Source organism: Aspergillus fumigatus, chromosome 8 (assembly GCF_000002655.1).
Source record: "Aspergillus fumigatus Af293 chromosome 8, whole genome shotgun sequence".
In the NCBI taxonomy this organism is placed as follows: Eukaryota; Fungi; Ascomycota; class Eurotiomycetes; order Eurotiales; family Aspergillaceae; genus Aspergillus; species Aspergillus fumigatus.
This window is the reverse complement of record NC_007201.1, coordinates 116,818-136,091: the sequence shown is the minus strand read 5'-3', so window position 1 is coordinate 136,091 and position 19,274 is coordinate 116,818. Positions and strand designations below refer to the sequence as shown.

The following is a 19,274-nucleotide window of genomic DNA, read 5'->3' as shown; positions in this document are numbered from 1 at the left end:
CTAGACATAGGTTACGAAATACTGCCTGCTATCCATGCCATATTGCCTTAGACATGTCTTGTCACCAACCAGCTAGGGCGCCACTAGGAATTATTCCCTAATCGCATGTTCATGCTACATACATTAAGAGCCTGGTTACATCAACTAGATTATGGGAGGAGAGTACCATTGCGCTCGGCATAGCTAGAGACCGGTAGTCGAATATAAGCAGGTTCTAGACTACGGATTTCATGGGGATTCGCATTTGCAACACAGATAAAGATCATGACGCTAAACTGCAATCAGTCATCCGTCCGAAAATCAACAGTGAAGGTCCGAAAGCACGACAACCACTCATACTAGATGCCTTATATACAGGCTTACTTGTCTACCGGTAGCCCTAGAGAAGAGAAGGCGATTCTCAGAGCAGAGACAGATTAGTCGTCAAAATGGTTTTTGGAACCTTGTACACATTCCCTGTAAGTACATTGCTAATTGAACCATCGTGTTGGATAAATCGGTAGTGACAATCCCTAGGGCGACCAGTGCCGAACAATAGCAATCAAAGCTGTCGCCAAAGCGAATGGACTCGACCTGGATATTCGCGAAACCCCCAGAACTCCTGACCATCTGAGTATCAGCAAGCTCGGCAAGGTCCCTGCCTTTCAAGGTGCCGATAGCTTCAAGCTGTTTGAATGCATGGCCATTGCTCTCTACAGTGAGTTACGATATCCTGTGGGCGTGATCGAGAACTGACAGCCCTCATCAGTCACTTCTCAGAATGAACAAACCACTCTTCTCGGAAAGGACAAGAAGGAATACGCGGAGATCATCAAGTGGATGTCTTTTTTCAACACCGAGATAGTCATCCTTATGACCCAACAATTACTGCCCCAGCTGGGTGTGATTCCGTACGACAGAGACCAGGTGGAGTTCTTCGCCAACATGACCCAACGATCCGTCGATGTGGTCGAGGAGTATTTGCAGGACCGCACATTCCTCGTTGGCGACCAGCTCTCCCTTGCTGATCTGTTCTGTGCGGGAAACATCTCGCTTGGCTTCCAATTCTTCTACGGCAAAGCCTGGAGGCAGCAGAATCCAAACGTGTCTCGCTGGTACGAGATGGTTTGCCATCAGCCCATCTATGCGGCTGTGACCGACAAGTTTCAGCTTCTGGATGAGCCCAAGCTGACCAACAATCCGCCTGAAAAGAAGCCTGAGACCGTCCCGAAGAACGGTGCTGCTGTTGCTATTGAGGCTACGCAGGCTTAGGCAGATTCGTTGCTCTGAATATCTTTCCAATACATTCCAATGAATCTATTAAACATTCTGCTCCAATCGCAGCGGCCATGTAGGACACATGTTGACACTCGCATAGGCTTCGAGCGATTCAGGCACATCTTTGCCGAACCACATCCCATAATCCCGTAACCCCGTAGCATCTGCAGCAATGACGTGGGACTGGACATCCGGTGTATCTTTGGATTTAGTGACTGAGACCGGCTAGTGCTTGGGAGAACATGAGATCGACATGGCCACTAGAATGTTAGTTTAGGGCTGCAAAAGAAGAAAACCGCACTGTTTGAGATCTAGCCACTCGCCCTATATGTACCTCGGTGTTGAAATTGGCGTAGATTCTGCCAGTAGAGGTTCCAGGCAGGTGCTAGATGATCAGACCGCGTCAGAATATAAATGGAAATGAAAGCATACCTGGTCATCTGCTACGAGCTATCATACCGTCCAAGTCCTCTATGGCGCTAAGGCAAAGTGAAGTCCTCATTAGGAACAAATCACCACGCAGTGGCAAGACTTCTGCCCCCATAGCCTGGAAAGGTGGAGACTACGCGCTCTGCCAACCAGACCCAGATCAGACAGATCAGACAGATCAGAAATGACTTCGGACCTCTCGGCGGTCGTGTTTCGGGCATTCTGATGCAGGACCGACGCATTGCAGGTGAGCTAAGGGGTACGGTGCATCGATTGCCGCCTAGGAATTCCGAAAATGGACGCTGAGGGACTTTATATATGTAGAAAAGTGCAGGGTTCTAAAGGTTCAATGCCAGCGTTACATGCGTGTAGGCATTTTATTGTTTATCATGGACCTCGGACTCGCACTAGTCATCACTCTCCTTTCCGCACCATTATCGGTTTACTTGTACAGACAGATCCGCGCATCGCTCGAGGATATACAACACACGCCAGAAGAACTGACCTTTACTCCTGCGCGATCGGGACCGGCGGCGCCAGGAGCACAAACATTCCCGAAACCAGTGTACCCGATCGACGCATTCCCCGGCAGCAGGCAGTTCAAGACTGTATACGGAACAATCCACGTGTTCGAATGGGGCCCTGAGGATGGGGAAAAGGTGTTACTGGTGCACGGCCTTGGTACACCCTGTATAGCATTGGGTGATATGGCTAAAGAGTTGGTTCGCAGAGGCTACAGGGTTATGATGTACGGTAAGTTCTATCTGTTCTGCGCCCTTTGGCAGTGACCGGCTGAGACACGACTGGAGATCTGTTTGGTCGCGGTTACTCCGATGCGCCGAATGACCTCGTCTTTGACGCAAGACTCTACACCACACAAGTGTTGCTTGTGCTCGCTTCGTCCCCGCTATCCTGGACGGGCGCCTCTGCCTTCCATATGATCGGCTTTTCTCTCGGCGGCTCCATCGCCGTCGCTTTCGCTGCCTACCACGCGACGATGCTCCGCTCCGTGACTCTGGTATGTCCAGGTGGCCTCATCCGCACGTCGCACATGAAGCCTCTAGACAAAATGTTATACTCTTCTGCTCGTGTTATACCCGAGTGGCTACGCCTCAGGCTTTTTCGGGAGAGTTTGGAGCCCAGGAACGGCGCGGCCTGTGCGGATGTTCCCGGGGAAATGGAGGACGAGGACGACGTGGCTTTTGATGATGTGCCAATTGCACAGGACCGGCCCCAGGTCACCGTCGGAGATGTGATCCGGTGGCAGCTAGCAGCCAATGCAGGGTTTGTGCGGTCCTACCTGAGTACCCTCCGCAGCGCCCTGGTCTATCGACGACACGACCGGACGTGGAGGGTCTTGGCCGACGAGCTGGCCAGAAGACGAGTAGCAGATGCTCTCCCTGGGTTGCCAGGGGGCAAGGTTTGTCTGATCGTGGCCGAGAGGGACGTTATCGTTGTGGGAGATGAATGTGCCTCGGACGCGGCGGAGATACTGGGGGCAGAAGCCGTGGAGACTCACGTCCTGGGTGGAGGGCACGAGATTGCCATCTCGAGAGCAAGAGACGTGATTTCAATAGCCGTGAGATTTTGGAATAGACGATGACGGAGTGTGCATAGATAGATATAGATTCAGACTCTGCAGTTAGGTGAACTTGAGTTGCTCGTGCTATCTAATGGCAAAGTCATTCATATCATTGCAACTTCAAATGCTTCGCTGCTTCCTCCACTATCTTGGCGCGGTCAGCATCTCGAGCCTCAAGCCTGCAACCAAACTTCAACGGCCTCGGCGCTGGCACTGGTTCATACTGTAATTCCTCCCGAAGTTCGTTACCGTCCTCATCCCTCGGCCATCGAATATTCATCGTCCATCCCAGCTTCGCAAACATTATGACCAGGGTTCTCTCCGCAAAGTCAACCCCCGGGCATGCCCGCCTACCATAGCCGAATGCAGGAAAGCCCTGACAGTTTGGGTACGTGGTCAGGGGTTCCTTGTAAGTCGGGTAACTAGGCTCCAGCCAGCGCGCAGGATTGAAAAGTTTGCCGTCTGGGTAGGTGTCTTTGTCCATAAGGATAGACCTGATAGATATTAATCACAGAACCTGCGGATATCTAGAGAGCGAGGAAGTCAATGACTTACGCAAATATAGCGTTGAATACAGTGCCTTTTTCAAAGAAGTAGCCCTTGTAAATGTCGTCCGTTTGCAGGCAATGGCCAATGCCCATTTCTGCGACAATACTTCTGTATCGGACTGTTTCCTTGACAATAGCTCTCACAGTAGGCAGGTTAGGAATGTCCCTATAGCTCGGCATTCGATCCCTGCCAACGACTCTGTCGACCTCCTCTTGCAGCTTCTTCTGCCACTCGGGAAACTCCATCATCAGGAAGAGGAATGTTAGCAGGTTGTTGTGGGGCGAGCGGGTCCCACCGTCAATCATGGCCTGAAATGTGTGAACCGACTCTTCCTCGGTGACGTTATACTGATCCCGGTGGAGGAGAAAATGTTTATAGATGCACTCTGTCGCCGAGCCCTCCTTGACGAGCTTCTCGATCTTCCTCCTGAACGCCCACATCTCGCCCACATACTCTTTCCGGAGCCTTTCCATCGTTCTCAAGCTGGGCAGAAGCCACATGGGCAGTTTCCGGAGCACAGGGAACACGTTGCTCGGGAAGCAGTCAGGACGGAAAGAGTTCATGAGTTCGGCCGTGAAGGTTTCATTGTGGTGGATGAAAGGGTCCGATGGACTGCGGACTGAGAAGCCGAGCAACGAGCTCGTCAACACGGAGTAGGAATATCGCAAGAACTCGCCATGAAACGAGTCCGGGGACTGCAGCAGTGCGTTCACGGTGAACGTGGCTTCATCGTCCATCAGACTCTGGTATTTATTGATGGAGGTGATGTTGATCGCGCTTTGGATCATGCTTCTTTGGCGGCGCCATCCATCTGAAGGTGTCAGTACCCACTCAGAGCCCTGCTCTCGTCGTGACTGGGTCGAGATGCTTACCATCCTTGGGCCTGAAACCGGGATTCTGTTTCATCGAAATGTATTCGACGGCATGAGGAGCTCCACGATCAGAATACTTGATCCCCCGTCTGACAAAGAGCTCTCTTGCGTCCTTATCCTCGGTAAGAATGACTTGCTTGTCGCCCATGGCGCTGAACTGAGTGATGGAGCCATATTGCTCGGCCCAGCTCTTGAAGATACCGATTATCCCATTGGTGTCAACGGCAGCCAGAGCTGGCGCGCTTCCAAGGAATGGCCATCCTTTGATTCCTTTAGCCACTGTGTTCAAGACGTGGATTGACTTGTTGTATACCTTTTGGTCCCGGCGGCACCTTGGCGCCCTGTCTCCGTTGACGCGTTGACACTATCCCAGCAACATACTGCAAAATGAAGGCCACCAAAGCCAACCACAACAGGTGGTACGACGAAATTATCATGGTCACGCTTGTGCGTCTCTGCTATGGCTCAGTGAGATGTCACAAAGTGGCTCTTCAATATTGATCGTCCACTGCACAAGGTTTACTGATTGTGGGATATGGAGGCCGGCCACGCCGTGCATGCAATAGGCAACGGAATGCGGTAGATTCGCTATGAATTGCCCCACAAGGCAAGAAGAAATTGTTCATGTCTCTCTCCACTGCGGATCATTAGACTCGGCCACGACCATTCGGCGGCAGCATCCGATTCGGTAGGTTGTCCATGTACGGTAATGATGCCGTTCGCCCAGGCAATCCCTATGCAGTATGCACTCTGTTCGCATTTCGGTGCTGGACAACGTCACAGGCCTAACCGGGTTCCAGCGAGCACCATCAGAGTAAAGTGGGTAGCACCACCTTGCCCGATTGTACATGCTCACACGTAGAATCGGCACAGTCTTGGGAAAAGTATGTGGTTTAACTAGCCTTGTCGACCTTGCTTTCCCATTGCATTGCTCATTACGCACAAAAGTAGTGATACAAAGGGATAATACTCAATATGGATAACTTTATGGAGATGACCAAGAAGCTCGGGCATCAGCCCGAGTTGCTGCGCCTGAGAGCATTGGATGCCACTTATGACGATGCCTTGGAGGGGAAACTTGTGGTGGCCCCCCTCGATATGAGCGAGCCGGGCAAGAAGATTCTGGACTCTGGCACCGCGGATGGTAAGGTGGTTCACTTTCACCTGGTTGATTACTCTCGTTGACACCGTTGAAAAGGCACCTGGCTTCGCAATGTGCGGAGCAAACAATCGGTCCCGCATGACTACTACGGCAGCGACGTTGAAGGCGAGTTGTTCCCTAAGGATCCAGATGGCATCACCTATTTCGCCCATTCCTTCAAGGACCCATGGCCCCAGCAGTACTTGGGCTTTTTCGACCTGGTCCACATCCGAGGCAGTCTGGCGGGCTCCGCGCCCGAGGGACCGGCTCCGGTGATTCAGAACCTGACTACTCTGTTGAAGCCTGGCGGTTGGGTTCAGCTCATGGAAATGAATGCCTTCAGCCCGCCACCGAATGGCCCTGCCATGACGGACTTTGCCAAGATGGCCTCGGAAATGTTCACAGGCATCGGTGTGGGTGACTTTGCCAACAACAACAAGTCCATGCTGGAAGACGCCGGCTTGAAGAACGTGCAGGAGAAGCGCGTCATTGTCAACCTGGGAAAGAAAGCAAAGCCCGAGCTCCACGACCAGAGTATTCATGGAGTCACTGGGCCCATTGTGCCGTTGACGAGCGTGGCCAGGACCGTGAAGTCTTCGTTTACCGGTGAACAGCTTGATGCGCTTCCCGCGCGTGTCAAGGAAGAGCTGGAGACCGAAGGGGGTCAAGTTGAGATGATTATTGCCTTTGGCCAGAAGGCTTGAGATCTACCAGTTGTATGTATCAGGTAGGATTTGTCAAATGAATACAATGAATGGAAATTCTTGTGAGCAATTGTCTACGAACTACCAATCCCATGCCCGTCATTTAATAGCAGGGATAGCGCCTTTATGTAGAGATTCCTCTTGTCTATGACCGGTGGTGGACAGAAATTGGACCTTCCAATACTTTGATTACCCTTCCCTAGCGAGATATTGTCTACTACAACATCCACGTGTCTACTCGACATGAGGACCTCTCTGCAACAGAGGTGCCCGAATCACTCCCTTGGACGCTAACATGTAGGACCCCAGAACCTCGTCCAAGCCCTTGCGGATCGACAAATCCACCCACTCCTTCAATGGCAGAACTTGCAATGGTCGCCCTTCCAGTTCTTCAACATACTTCTGCAAGTCTCCGACAGGGATGACTTGTTCACCACTTTGGTGAAGGTAGATCAGGCCGCCACCACTCTTTTCGCTGCTTCTGACCACGCTAGCAGCAATGTTGTTTGATACAGTTTCGACATTGATAAAGTCGAAGAACCCACTTCCGGTTAGCTCAGGCACAGCCCCGAGCTCCCTCGAGAACTTGAGCAGGCTATGCGCAATATCATTGTCCGGGACATCGTCACCGGTGATGCTGCTGGGCCGGTGGATCCAAACCTGGCCTTGGAAGCGTCTTTGAACCTTCTCAAGAAAGACCTCGCTGGCCCATTTGGAAGCCACGTATCCGTCTGATCCGTCGATGGGAGGGTGAAACGCTGCCAGCGATGCCTCGGGTTGCTCGTCAGCGACACTCAGGCGCGCGACTCCCCCTGTGGAAATGTAATGAATCGGGATCCCACGGCTGACAGCAGCCCGCGCCAGCCCGACTGTCGACAGAAAGTTGGCGGCCCGCAGACTGCGATAGTTCTTCATGTGCGAGACTTCAGCGCCGTTGTGAACAATGACATCGATACTCTTGAATAGATCGGAGAACTCGGACTCGCTCATGCCCATGTTCGGGAGGGCCAGATCACCAGAGTAACGAATGATTTTGGGTGATTCCACACTCAGTTGTCGGCGTACATCAACCTTATTGGGACGGATGGCCACGCAGTGTACATGCTCGACACTGGGCAGTTGCACCAATTGGCGAAGGATATGACCACCTAAAAAGCCTGTGGCGCCAGTAAGGAGAACAGATATCCCTTGTGCATGGCCATTCGATGATCCATGTCCGTTGATTCCGTTGATAGGCGGGGGTAGTGTGAACTGCGTCTCATCCGGGGCTGTTTCCTCCTCCCAGTTGATCTGTGCTAACAAAGAAGTTCCGTCGAGTCTTGCAGCGAGAAGCTCAAGTGTGCTGGCTTGGAAAAGTTCGGAGACTGAAAGTCCCACCCCAAAGACTTGAGCGATCTCAGCCTTCAGAGCCAGCAGGATCAGGGAGTTGCCGCCAACGGAAAAGAAGTCGGAGCTACGGCGGATTGGAATGGATGAAGCGATGTCACCTAAGACATTCTTCCAAACATCTCGCAATCGCGCCTCTGTTGGTGTAAGCTGCTCGTCCTCTTCGTAGTCAACAGAAATGCTGGGTAGAGGCAACGACGCCAGCTTCTTGGAGTCCAGCTTGCCACGGTCTGTCACCGGCAGAGTATCCAGAGGAATGGTGATTGCCGGACGCATGTACGCTGGAACTGGGAGATCTTGGTTCAGTTGACGCAGATATGTCTGCTGGTCCTGAATATTGCTGGTTCGGGAGAAGACGACGTAAGCCACGAGCTGCGGATTTGATGTATCGTCTCCCTTCAGGATAACAGCCGCATCCGCAAAGACGCCTCGGGAGGCTTGGACAAGAGCTCTGGCAACATCGCCGAGCTGCACTCGATGACCTCGAATCTTGACCTGATCGTCTCCATCTACACGACCAGAGAGGACAATGGAGCCGTCAGACAGCATTCGACCCCTATCGCCAGTGAGATAAAGGCAATCCGATCCAAACACTTCTCCCAGGGTGGCCGCAGACCTAAATTTAGCCTGGGTCAGCTCACCGAGGTTGAGATAGCCACTGGCAACACCAGGCCCAGCAATTGCGACCTCACCGGGCCAGCCAAGTGGCACAGGTTTGCAATGCTGATCCACGATATAGGTGCCGTAGTTGGGAATAGCCTTCCCGATGGGAATGCTAGTTTCACTGGAGCTGATTCTGTTGAATGACACTTCGCCCAGGGAAGAGCAGATGGACGCTTCAGTCGGACCATACGCGTTGATTACCTTCAAGTCAGGCCGGTTGAGAGCGCGGAACTGGTCCAAGAGGTGGACAGTGAACGCCTCGCCAGCAACCATTGCAATGCGCCAGGAGGAGCAGTTGCGAAGCTCATCGTACCCATACTTCAACAAAGCTTGCATCTCAGAGACAATGTGGGTGGTGCAAGTTACGGATTCCTGGGCCATTAGCGCGGCAACTTTTGCAGGATCATCTCTATTGTCAACCATGATCAAGGTGCCGCCGTTTGCAAGGGCAATGAAGATCTGGTAGACTGCGGCATCGAACCCTTGTCCACTCTGTTGGAGAACCACCTCTCGCCCAAGTGGTACTCTCTCTGAAACGCCGAGGATCGGGGTTCGGATATTGGCGTTGGTCAGCGGGATCCCTTTTGGACTACCAGTAGAACCGCTTGTGTAAAGGATCATTGCAAGGCCCTCGGGAACTGAAACGTCTTGGATCTTTCTGATGGTCTTCTGAGGGACGGCGTTCAAAGTGACCAGCTTGGTTTTGGCGGAGGCTTTGAGAAGGATCTGGCTGCGTGGGGCGGTGGCGCTGTGGTGGATAACAATGCCTGGCTGGGATTCTTGTAGAATATCAGATAGAACTGCATCGGAGCTCCGTGTATCGAGCGGTACATAGGCGGCACCAATGCGAAGTATGGCGAGGATCGTGGCAATTGTGTCTACGCCGGGATCAAGCAGGACACCGATGGGAATGGAAGGCGCCGCGCCGGCGTTCAGCAGCGACGCGGCAATGGCGTTCGCCCTTTCTGCGAGCTGCACGTATGTCTTCGACTTGCCGGTAGTGTCCTTGACAGCGAGAGCGTGGGGGTCCTTGTCTACCCATGTGTGGAAAATCTTTGACAAAGTGGGAGTAGACGGAGCTACAAGGTCCAAGATGGGCCCGGTGCCTAGTTTGACACCCTCGTCCTCCAACGTAGCGTTGGAAATCGACACAGAGCCAACTAATCTCTCTGGGTTCTCTGCCAGTACTTGCAGCACGTTCGCGTACATGGTGGCGAGTAGTTGAGCACCCTCCTGGTCGTACAAGTAATCTTGTAGATAGAGGGTAATCATGGCAGTTCCGTCGTCTAAGTCATCGACAGTCGCAACGAGATCAAATGGGTTCTGAGCGTCAACATAGTCCAAGAATTTCATCTCGACTCCTTGCAGCGCTGCGGTGCGGCCAGCTCCCATGCGGTAATTGAAGCAAACTTGGAAGAGCGGCGTTTCGGTTGTCGATGATGCGACACCGCATGCTCTCAGAATCTCCTCGGTAGGGACCCCGGTCTGTGCCAAGGCAGCATATGCCTTGGTTCGTGTCTCCTTTAACAGTTCCACGAACCGTTGCTCGCTATTGACCTTGAACCACAAGGGGATGGTTTCCAGGAAGAACCCGATAGTGTTCACGAAGTTCTGGTCAGACCGGTTGGCGTCTACCACTCCAATGCACATCTTGTCTGTTTCTAGGAGTCGGTGTAGTAGAACCTGAAATGCCGAGAGGTAGAAATGGAAAGGGGTGGTACGAGACGTCTGGCTCGCCTGCTTGATCGCGCTGACTACCTTGGCATTGAGATGGGTGGTGGCCTCCTGCACCGCGTACTGCTTCACGACCTTCCGTGTGCCAACTTTGGCAAAAGGAAACAGAGGTAAAGACTCGACAGGCTCTCGGAATTGGTCTTGGAAGAAGCGGAGCCTTTCGGCGTAAGCTCCACAGGACAGGTCTTCTTGTTGCTTTCGAGTAAACTCGGAGTATTGCGCTGGCAGATGTTTGGCCGAGTCCGCGATTCCCGAATTGTTGTAGAACATGGCCAAGTCCTTCTGGAATATTTGCCAGCTGACGCCGTCCATGATGATGTGATGGTATCCGCATATCAGAGTGTGAGAATCTGGACTATGTGAGAGCAGGGTGGCGGCAAAGGTGTCCGCTTGCTCGAGATCATAGGGACGATAGCGGATCAAGTTAAATTCAGTCTCGACATCAGAGGAGGCACTGACACCGGGAACGACCCTGAGGCGAAACGGTGACTTTTCCAACAAACCCTGCATGGGCTTCCCATCCTTCTCATCTGTATAGAACGAGGTGCGCAAGGCCTCGTGACGCTGCACCACCTGAATGAGTGACTGCTCCAATTTGGACACATCCAGCTTCCCGGAGAGGGCGTAGGAGATGGTGCAGTTCAGGACTCTATCATCGTCCATGTATTGAGAGAGGAAGTAGAGCCGAGATTGACCCAAGGACAATGGCTGTATCCTGATCGGGGCTGGCCGAGGACCTTTCTTGGTATCTTTACCGCCAGCTTGAGTCGTCCAGAGAGGCCTGACCTTTACGGCAAGCTTGGAGGCTTTCTTCAAAGCCCCATTCGGCAAGCCGTTGGGTCCATTTGCAGCGATCTGTGACCTAGGCACGGGTGCTATAGAGTCCGTTCGCTTTGTATCTGCGGATGGTTTATCCCACGGGCGAAGTTTGTGAGCCGGTGCTGCTTGACTGTCGACCTTGGCGGCCGCAATCGAACTCTTGTCAAAGGACAGAGATGCGACTACCTCATCGCAAATCTGTGTTACCGAAGATCCGCCCAGGATCTTCAAGACTGGAAGGTCATATCCAGCTTCGGCCCAGGTCCAGTTCCGAATCTGGACGGCGACAAGGGAATCGATACCGAGGTCAATGATCGGCACATCGGTGTAAATGGTCTCGCGTGACAGCTACGGGTTGTCAGCATCACGAAGGTTTGAATAGGGCAGTACTTACCTTGAGTGAGGACGCTAGATATTGCAAGAGGGCATTCTCCATGACCTTCCTCGCTTCCTCGGGCCCACCAGAGCTGAGCAGCATCTCCTTCAACGATTTCTGAGCGCTACCAGCAGAGTCCGCACCCGCTTGCGCAGCATCAGGGTCAGTGATGAGGTGGGAAAAGCGCACGTTATGGTGCCAGAAGGGAGCCTCTCCCTCAACTGGCTTGTATGTCTCCAACCCTGTGATTAGTTCCGGGGACTCATCTCGCTGGCCCACGAGGATGGCCTCAGCGAGGAGATGATGTAGGTCAGTTTCGGACACAGGCATGTAGTCCATCTGTCGGATCGAGTTCTCCATCGCGCTGACGCCTTTGTCATTCTGCGATCTCTGAATAACACCGATGCCGACGACCATGCCGATATCAATGACAGAAGCTGGCAGACCACGGGCCCTTCTTCGTTCAGCCATAGCGACCATGAACTAAAAGCAATCAGCTGGTTAGAAACGCCTGGACAGGGGTGAAAAGGGGGTTAGACTTGCATTGTTGGCAGCAACATAGTTCGCCTGTGTTCGCTGGCCCGTCATTACGGAAATGGACGAGAAGAACAGGAAAAAGTCAAGGTTATCAGCCGAGAAAACCTCCTCGAGGTAGATGGAGCCTTGTACTTTAGGCTTCATGGCAGCTTGGAAACTCTCAAAAGGCATGTCGATGAACAATTTGTCGTCCAACACCATGGCGCCATTAGCAATGCCACCCACTGGAGGCATGGAGCTGACAATGCGAGCGCGGAGGTCCAGGAGATCATGCTCTTTGGTCACGTCAGCGGCTTCAATGACAATGTTGACTCCCTGTCTCAGTAACTCCTCTCTCCAGAGCTGTCCTTGCTTCTCGGGGTGTCTGTACATCATGGTTAGTAAAGTCATCCAACAGCAGTCAGATCAACTCATTACGTACCGACTGGTGACGACGATATGCCGAGCGCCGCCTTGGACCATCCAGCGACAAATTGACTGACCAATATGCCCGGTAAGGCCGACAAGAAGATATGTCTTATTGGGAGAAAATAGGTTGCGAGTGTCCACCGGTCTCGGGCTCAGGGTAATGCTCTGAGCGCCTGTCCAGTCAACGACAGCAGCATTGGCATGTTCCCTCGTTCCCCCAGCGACCAAGGCAGAGGCTTTTACCACACTGCTAGGGTCGAATGGAACCTTCGTGGACTGGGAATCGCCCCGAATAATGGACAAAGCCTCCGCAAGCAATTCGCGTGGATTGACATCATCAGCTGCAAGGTCATTGAACGCGACGACTGTAGCGTACGGCGGGAGAGCTTGTCTGAGAGCCAAGAACTCGCACGTCTCGGGTCCTTGTTCCATGTGAATTAGCATCCTAGTTTTGGGGGGTACCTTTGCTTGTATATCCTTTCTAGAGGCATGCGGATCGATCAAAATATGGCTCCCGGGGATTGACCATGTCGAACGGGCTCTGAAACTGACCGACGAAGTAGCTGGTCGCCCTGGCCGCTGCAAGGAGGCTGCAAGATGAGGATCGGGCTCGTATATCAATGTAGTAGATCCCGGGGGAATGGACTTGGCAATGACAAGGGATTGGATTTCGTTCCGCAGCTCCAAAACAAATGCACCTTGATCGTGTGATGTATGCTTGTCGACGGGTATCGTCCATTCGCGTGGCACTTTGACCACCGAGGAATTGGATGTTGATAGGCCCACAAGCCGTGCACCTTCTGACGTGCGTCCAACAAAGCAGAAAAGATCCTCGTTGTCAATGTTCGGAATGACAGGCTCCGTCGAGCAGAGCTCCACTTGAATAGTAACGGGATCAGTTGCCCCATCTGCGAGATCTCTGTGGAAGTGGACTGCTTCCGCAGTATAGGCGACTTGGTCACTCTGCGCAGATCTGCTGAGCGAGATAGGCTGCGTTTCGACAGAAACTTGTGTCTGGACTTTGCGCCTCAGAGCATTGAGTCGGTCGTTGCGCTCCGTATCTGGGAAAAGTCTTGGAACGAGGTATTTCCCGTTCTCCAGGGAGACTTCTGGCTCAATCGTCCAGAGACGAGTAGGGTCCGCGGGATTGCTATTCCTCATGTTCACGCCCCCGATGAGTTTGAGGAAGGTCTCGGCAATGGCTGACTCAACTCCATCCAGCGTGTCCACATCAAGAAACTGGAGTACCTTCTGCGGGTTCTCAGACTGGAACGACCGGCCAAGGCCGATGGTGGCATTGTGGTAAGGATTGTCAGCTTTCGCCCGGTGGGTAATCCAGAGGACCGTTTTCGCCTCGGAGAAGAGTCTCTGCAAACCCCTGAACGTTGGGGCTCTCACATCCTCCAGGACTGGGCGATCCAGGTCAGTCAAGCTCAGAACAGCCTCAACGGTGCTCGCTTCGTCGTCGAGCTCCGCGAGAGTCCGCACATTGATAATGTCGCCGTGCCACACAGTCGATACGAGTGATTGTATAGCTGTAGCCAGCTTGGCTATATCCGCCGAGAAGCCGCCTACCACGAGGAGATTTCCGCTGAGTGGAACAGGTGACGGAGACGTCAATGGGCTGCGTAAGAAAGCGATGTGATCATCAAGGGCTTGGGACACGACGACCGAGAACGTATGCTTGTCAGGCACATTGTCTAGAGCAATCGAGTCAACTCCAGAGAATCCAATCTGTCGGAGTAGGTCGTGGGTCTCCGCGCGTGTAGCGTTGATGAATTTGGTCTGTGCCAATCTTTCGTCGTCGAGCGAAGGGAGGGTGGACATCAACATGAAGGGGAAACGGAGCTGGGCACCAGTTGCCGCCATCATGAGCATGAAACCTCCCGGGCGCAGCAGATTTCGGACAGTCTTCAGCGCCGTAACTTGCTTGGTAAAGGCCTTGTGGACGATCACCAAGTCGAAACCGCCGGCACTAGTCAGATGGTTGACCGCATCAATCCCATTTTCAACACTGGCTGTGGTAAAGTCTACTCGTAACTGGTCTGCAGCAAGAGCACTCTTCATCTCCTCGATGGTTTGCTCTGAATCATCGACTAGCGTATACCTCTCCAAGCTGCGACCCAGCTCCTGGCAAACTGAACGGACGAGCCCTGGCGAAGATGGGCCGACTTGAAGGATTCGCAAATTCGCGTGCTGGTGGGAGATTTGTTTAGCTGCGCTCACGAAATGGCGCTGAAGTTGCGCGAAACCCAGGCCTTCATGGTGCCAACGAGATATCAGAGCCCCCATCGGTGAAGGTGTGATTGGGCCAAGGCCCTCACTCGGAGAGTTGAGGAGACTCTCGCCAATAGTGCGCACAAGGACAAGATCGATGTGCTCGCCGACTTCTCCCAGCATTGAGACCAGATCCGATTGCTCCGGGATGCTAGTAACACGAGCCTCTATCTCGTTCATCAGAGAGCGGAGCCCGGGGTTCTTGTCAGCCCACTGGTCGAGGAGTCCGGCCGCCTTGAGTTTTGACAGGTAATAGTGCACAGCCTTTTCACACGTATCAATGATCTTCGACTCGCTCTCTGTGGGTGCGACGCAGCGTTCAGCTGCTGCACACAGGGCTCCAGAAAGCATCTCCTGTCCCCACACGTTCTGCAGGTAAAACCTCCTGTCGTCCTTCTCCGAAGCAGGGAGGAATGAGCTCATCACAAAGTCTTCAATCTGAATTTGCAGTTGGTTGGTTTCAGAGTTGAAGATGCTCATGTCACCAGTCAGTGTCGGGAGCGATACCTGATAACCAGGCGCAAAGTCGGTGATGTGCGCGTCCACAGTTACGGAACGGCCTGGAACTTGGGACGTGCTCGATGGGGAGAACACCATTCGACCGATCGCGGTGGGCATGAAGGCTGTCCATAACGAGCCGTCGCGAGGGGCAGCAAAAGCTGCGAGGAAGGTCTGGAAGCAGGCGTCAAGCCAGGTGGGATGAACGGGAATCGTCCCCGCCAGGTCTCGATCCACAGCGACTGTTGCAGATGCAACGTTCAGACGCCTCTTCATGGACGTCATGGCCCTGAACGGTCCACTGTAGCTCAGCCCAATCTCGTCCATCGACGCATAGAATCGATCGACACTGGTGGGCAACAGATCCAACTCTGTCGGTCGAGGTCCGTTGGGGAACGAGCTGGGTGCTTCCGCTGCAAGGGTGATTCGAATGTGGCCGGTGGCAGCAGTTCTCAAGTGCCTGTCATCCATAGCACCAGCGCTGAGGGTAAATTGAGCATGAATTTCGTCCTCGTGCTTCTTGTTGGAATCAAGATCGCTGCGCACCGAAAACAAGGTCTCGGTGCCATCTGATGCCTCGTCGAGAACAATCGGGCGTAATATGGCCACATCGGACAGCTCAATACTCTGCACATGCTTGCCCCTGCAAAGGACCTTGGCGGCCTCCAGAGCCATCACGGAGTAGGTAGCCGCCGGAACGATGATCTGGCCTTGGACACAATGGTCCCGCAGCCAGGGCAGCTCCTCCATGATAAGGAAGTTTCGCCATCGGGGCTCGTAATCTGTATCATCGGGCGTTCTACTGCCCAGCAGCGGGTGAGGCGGATCAACCCTGTGGCGGACATTCTTGTTGAGACGGGACTCGCGATACAAGACCTTCTTATGATCCCACGGATAGGTCGGCAGGTCAGGCAACGCCGGGGCGTTTAGGATGGAAGCATTGCTCGGGTCAAATCCAGACACGTACCCGGCAAAGTCGACCACCCCCGACCCCAATGTCAGCCATGAGAACCCAAGAGCGGTACTCAGGGCCAAGATGTCGTCGGCCTTGCGATCCAAGACGCCAGAGTAAGGAATCTCCGAGCCAATCTTGTGTCTGATTGTCTCCAGAGTAGGCCCTTTGAGTGAAGGATGCGGGCCAATCTCAAGGGCGAGGTCAAAGTCGCCATTCCCCTCGTCCAGGGCACGTTCCACGGCTTGCGAGAACAGAACCCTCCCGATCAGATTGTCTTTCCAGTATGCCGCTTCCAGGTCTTTGTCTTGGGCGGAGGTCATCATCCGGTTATCGTCGTAGACACTGGATGCCCAAGCCGTTCCATTGGATTTGCCAGCCACCAGACCGCAGCGCTCGATAGCAGCCAGATACGGCGCCGCGCAAGGATACATGTGGGGCGAGTGGTACGCCGTGTCGAGCCGTAAGACACGGTTGAACACGCCTTCAGCGTCCAGCAATTCCTTTGCCTCATGAACAGCGTCCAGGTCTCCCGAAAGTGTGACGCTCTTGGGCGAGTTGCTGGCAGCAACCGTGAGGCGATCGGCGAATTGCTCCATCGCGCAAAAGTTGAGACCGTCTTCGTAGCCAAATCCAACGGCAATCATACCGCCCTTCTTTCCATCCTTCCCAATGGCGAGTTTGGTGTACACCCCGCGATAGTAGGCAATCTTGATGGCATCGACCTCGCTGATTTTGCCCGCGGCATAGGCAGAACCAATCTCGCCGCCAGAGTGACCGACGACCATGCTGAAAGTGATTCCTGCGCTCCGGAGCACCTTGACCAGGCCAACCTGAAGGGCCGCACATACGGGTAGGGAAATCTCGGCTTCGCCCAAGCGCGAGGTTTTTGGAGGCTTCATGATCTCCTCTTTCAGAGACCACTCTGGTCCATCGGGGAGTTGTGCCATTGCCTCTTCCATCACCTCGATGACTTGTCTGAACAGCGCACTCTTCGCCATCAGACCTTGGCCCATGCCGGCCCATTGAGCTCCTTGACCAGTGAACACACCCAATATCTTGGGGCGTCTGACGTGATCAAACTCTGGAACGGAAGATCTGGTACCAATCTCGGCACCGGGATTTGAACCGACTTTGGCAAGTTGCGTCCGGATCGCTGCGAGAACATCAGCTTTCGAGGTCCCAGGAATCGAGACCCGGACTGGCAGAGTCGAACGATGAGAGTTGAGCGTCATTGCCAGGCGTAGAAGGGACACCTCGGTCCTCTCCAGATACTCTTGATACCTCTCTAGCATGGCACGGAGGGCTGTTCCGGAGCTAGCTGAAAAAATCAGGGGTATAGGGGAGAAGTCAGTCTCCGGTGCGGCGACACCGTTGGGGACCTGTGTCATCTCTTTTGGCTTTCCCCAAGGGCCATTGTCATGAATTTCGGGCACGTAGCTTTCCACAATTGCATGGCAATTAGTACCACCCGAGCCAAATCCGTTAACACTTGCCCGTAGCGGTGTGTCAGGAGGCACAACGGGCCAGGGCTGGGGTGAAGTCGCTATTGAAAGGTGCTTGAAAGAAGGCTTTACGCTGGGGTTGAGGTTGTGGAAATGTTGGTTCGGGGGAATGGTCTTATGCCGCATGGCCAGAACAGCCTTCAGAATTCCTGCGATACCAGCACCTGTGTCACATATGGTCAGTTTCGCGGAGTCAATACAGCAGACGTAGATTCAAAGACTGCTTACATCCTTCGGTGTGACCAATAATGGTCTTGACTGACCCAACGACCAGTTTAGGTCGATGACTGTGGTCTTCTCCAGGCGGGAAAAACGTGGTGGCAATGGCGTATGCTTCTCTGGGATCTCCCGCTTGAGTACCGGTTCCTGAGAGACACAAAAGGGTTAGTCACGAAAAACTTGTCGATAACCAGGGGCTCACCATGCGCTTCAATGTACTGGGGGCGATCCTCGGCCTTTGAGAGGTCAAGTCCAGCGTTCTTATATGCAGTGCGCATCAACGACACTTGGGCCTCAGCACTCGGTAAGGCGATTCCCTGGGTGCGACCATCCGAGTTGACGCATGTCTCTCGCAGGAGTGCGTCGATCCGATCTCCATCTCGCAGCGCCTGAGACAAGGTCTTCATGAAGAAGACACACACGCCCTCGCCTCGGGCGTATCCGTCGGCGGCTTGATCCCACATCTGTGAGCGACCCGTCGGTGAAAGCAAATGCAGACTGGTCGCGGCAAGGTAGCAATCGGGGTTCAAAATGATATTGGAGCCGCCCACGCAGGAGATGGTACACTCGCCAGCGCGCAAGGCCTGGACCCCAAGATGCACGGCCGCCAGACTCGACGAGCAGGCCGTGTCGACACTGATCGACGGGCCTTTCCAGTCAAAAAAGTAGGAGAGACGGTTCGCCAAGAGTGCGCGCGAGGTTCCGGTGATCATGTATTTGGAGACGTTCTCGATATCTCTCAGCTGGGTATCGGTGTAATCGGCCGACATGGCGCCCATGTAGGCTGAAGTCGCGCTGCCTCGCATTCCATTCAGGGTAAGCCCTGCATTTTCCATCGCTTCGTACACTGTCTCCAGCAGGAGCCTTTGTTGCGGGTCGATCGATTCGGCCTCGCGCGGGGCGATGCTGAAGAATCCCGCATCGAAATACCGCGGATCCTCCTCAATGAAGTACGCATTGGTTGCGTTGCTTGCCCCATGATGTTCCCCGTCGACATTGTAGAAACCCTTGGGGTTGAACCGTGATTCCGCGGGAACTTCTCTCGTGAGATCCCGCGGCGAGTAGAGTAGATCCCACAACTTCGACGGAGACGTCGAACCGCCGGGGAAGCGACACCCGGTGCCAATGATGGCAATGGGCTCCTTTGGTGAGTGTGTGTAGACCATGACGTTGAGGCTAGAGTGGAATCGTATCACTGAACAGGGGAGATGTGTGTCAGGTCGGGCATGGAACGTGTTTTGTTATTGTTCTAGACCTTGAGCTACACACAGAGATTGGAATAGGCTGCATATTCACCCTTCTCTTAGGTCAAATCCCCTAGACCTCAGGAGCCTTACTCTCAGCGTTCTCCCCAATCTTCGGCCTT

The 19,274-nt window shown here is 53.7% G+C and overlaps 5 protein-coding genes across 5 annotated transcripts; 3 read left to right on the top strand and 2 right to left on the bottom strand.

The window, feature by feature from the left end:
- The first annotated feature begins 327 nt into the window (after positions 1 to 327).
- Positions 328 to 1,669, top strand: psoE (glutathione S-transferase psoE). The gene is made up of 3 exons (XM_742054.2): positions 328 to 458; positions 517 to 697; positions 749 to 1,669. The coding sequence occupies exons 1-3, from the start codon at positions 429 to 431 to the stop codon at positions 1,249 to 1,251; spliced, it is 714 nt and encodes a 237-aa protein (XP_747147.1). The 5' UTR covers positions 328 to 428; the 3' UTR covers positions 1,252 to 1,669.
- A 406-nt stretch (positions 1,670 to 2,075) lies between these two features.
- AFUA_8G00570 (alpha/beta hydrolase) lies at positions 2,076 to 3,289 on the top strand (the record flags this gene model as incomplete). Its single annotated transcript, XM_742055.1, has 2 exons — positions 2,076 to 2,439; positions 2,496 to 3,289. The coding sequence occupies 2 exons, from the start codon at positions 2,076 to 2,078 to the stop codon at positions 3,287 to 3,289; spliced, it is 1,158 nt and encodes a 385-aa protein (XP_747148.1).
- Positions 3,290 to 3,377: 88 nt separating this feature from the next.
- Positions 3,378 to 5,257, bottom strand: psoD (cytochrome P450 monooxygenase psoD; the record flags this gene model as incomplete). The annotated part of the gene is made up of 4 exons (XM_077805250.1): positions 5,003 to 5,257; positions 4,690 to 4,950; positions 3,824 to 4,628; positions 3,378 to 3,762 (listed from the first exon to the last, which is right to left on the bottom strand). The coding sequence occupies exons 1-4, from the start codon at positions 5,124 to 5,126 to the stop codon at positions 3,378 to 3,380; spliced, it is 1,575 nt and encodes a 524-aa protein (XP_077661378.1). The 5' UTR covers positions 5,127 to 5,257.
- Positions 5,258 to 5,467: 210 nt separating this feature from the next.
- On the top strand, positions 5,468 to 6,534 carry psoC (methyltransferase psoC; the record flags this gene model as incomplete). The annotated part of the gene is made up of 2 exons (XM_742057.2): positions 5,468 to 5,833; positions 5,888 to 6,534. The coding sequence occupies exons 1-2, from the start codon at positions 5,665 to 5,667 to the stop codon at positions 6,532 to 6,534; spliced, it is 816 nt and encodes a 271-aa protein (XP_747150.1). The 5' UTR covers positions 5,468 to 5,664.
- Positions 6,535 to 6,768: 234 nt separating this feature from the next.
- nrps14 (PKS-NRPS hybrid synthetase psoA) lies at positions 6,769 to 19,199 on the bottom strand (the record flags this gene model as incomplete). The annotated part of the gene is made up of 6 exons (XM_742058.3): positions 18,111 to 19,199; positions 17,918 to 18,055; positions 12,471 to 17,853; positions 12,056 to 12,413; positions 11,531 to 11,995; positions 6,769 to 11,484 (listed from the first exon to the last, which is right to left on the bottom strand). Exons 1-6 carry the CDS (start codon positions 19,072 to 19,074, stop codon positions 6,769 to 6,771), a joined length of 12,024 nt encoding a protein of 4,007 aa, XP_747151.2. The 5' UTR covers positions 19,075 to 19,199.
- Between the last annotated feature and the right edge of the window lie 75 nt (positions 19,200 to 19,274).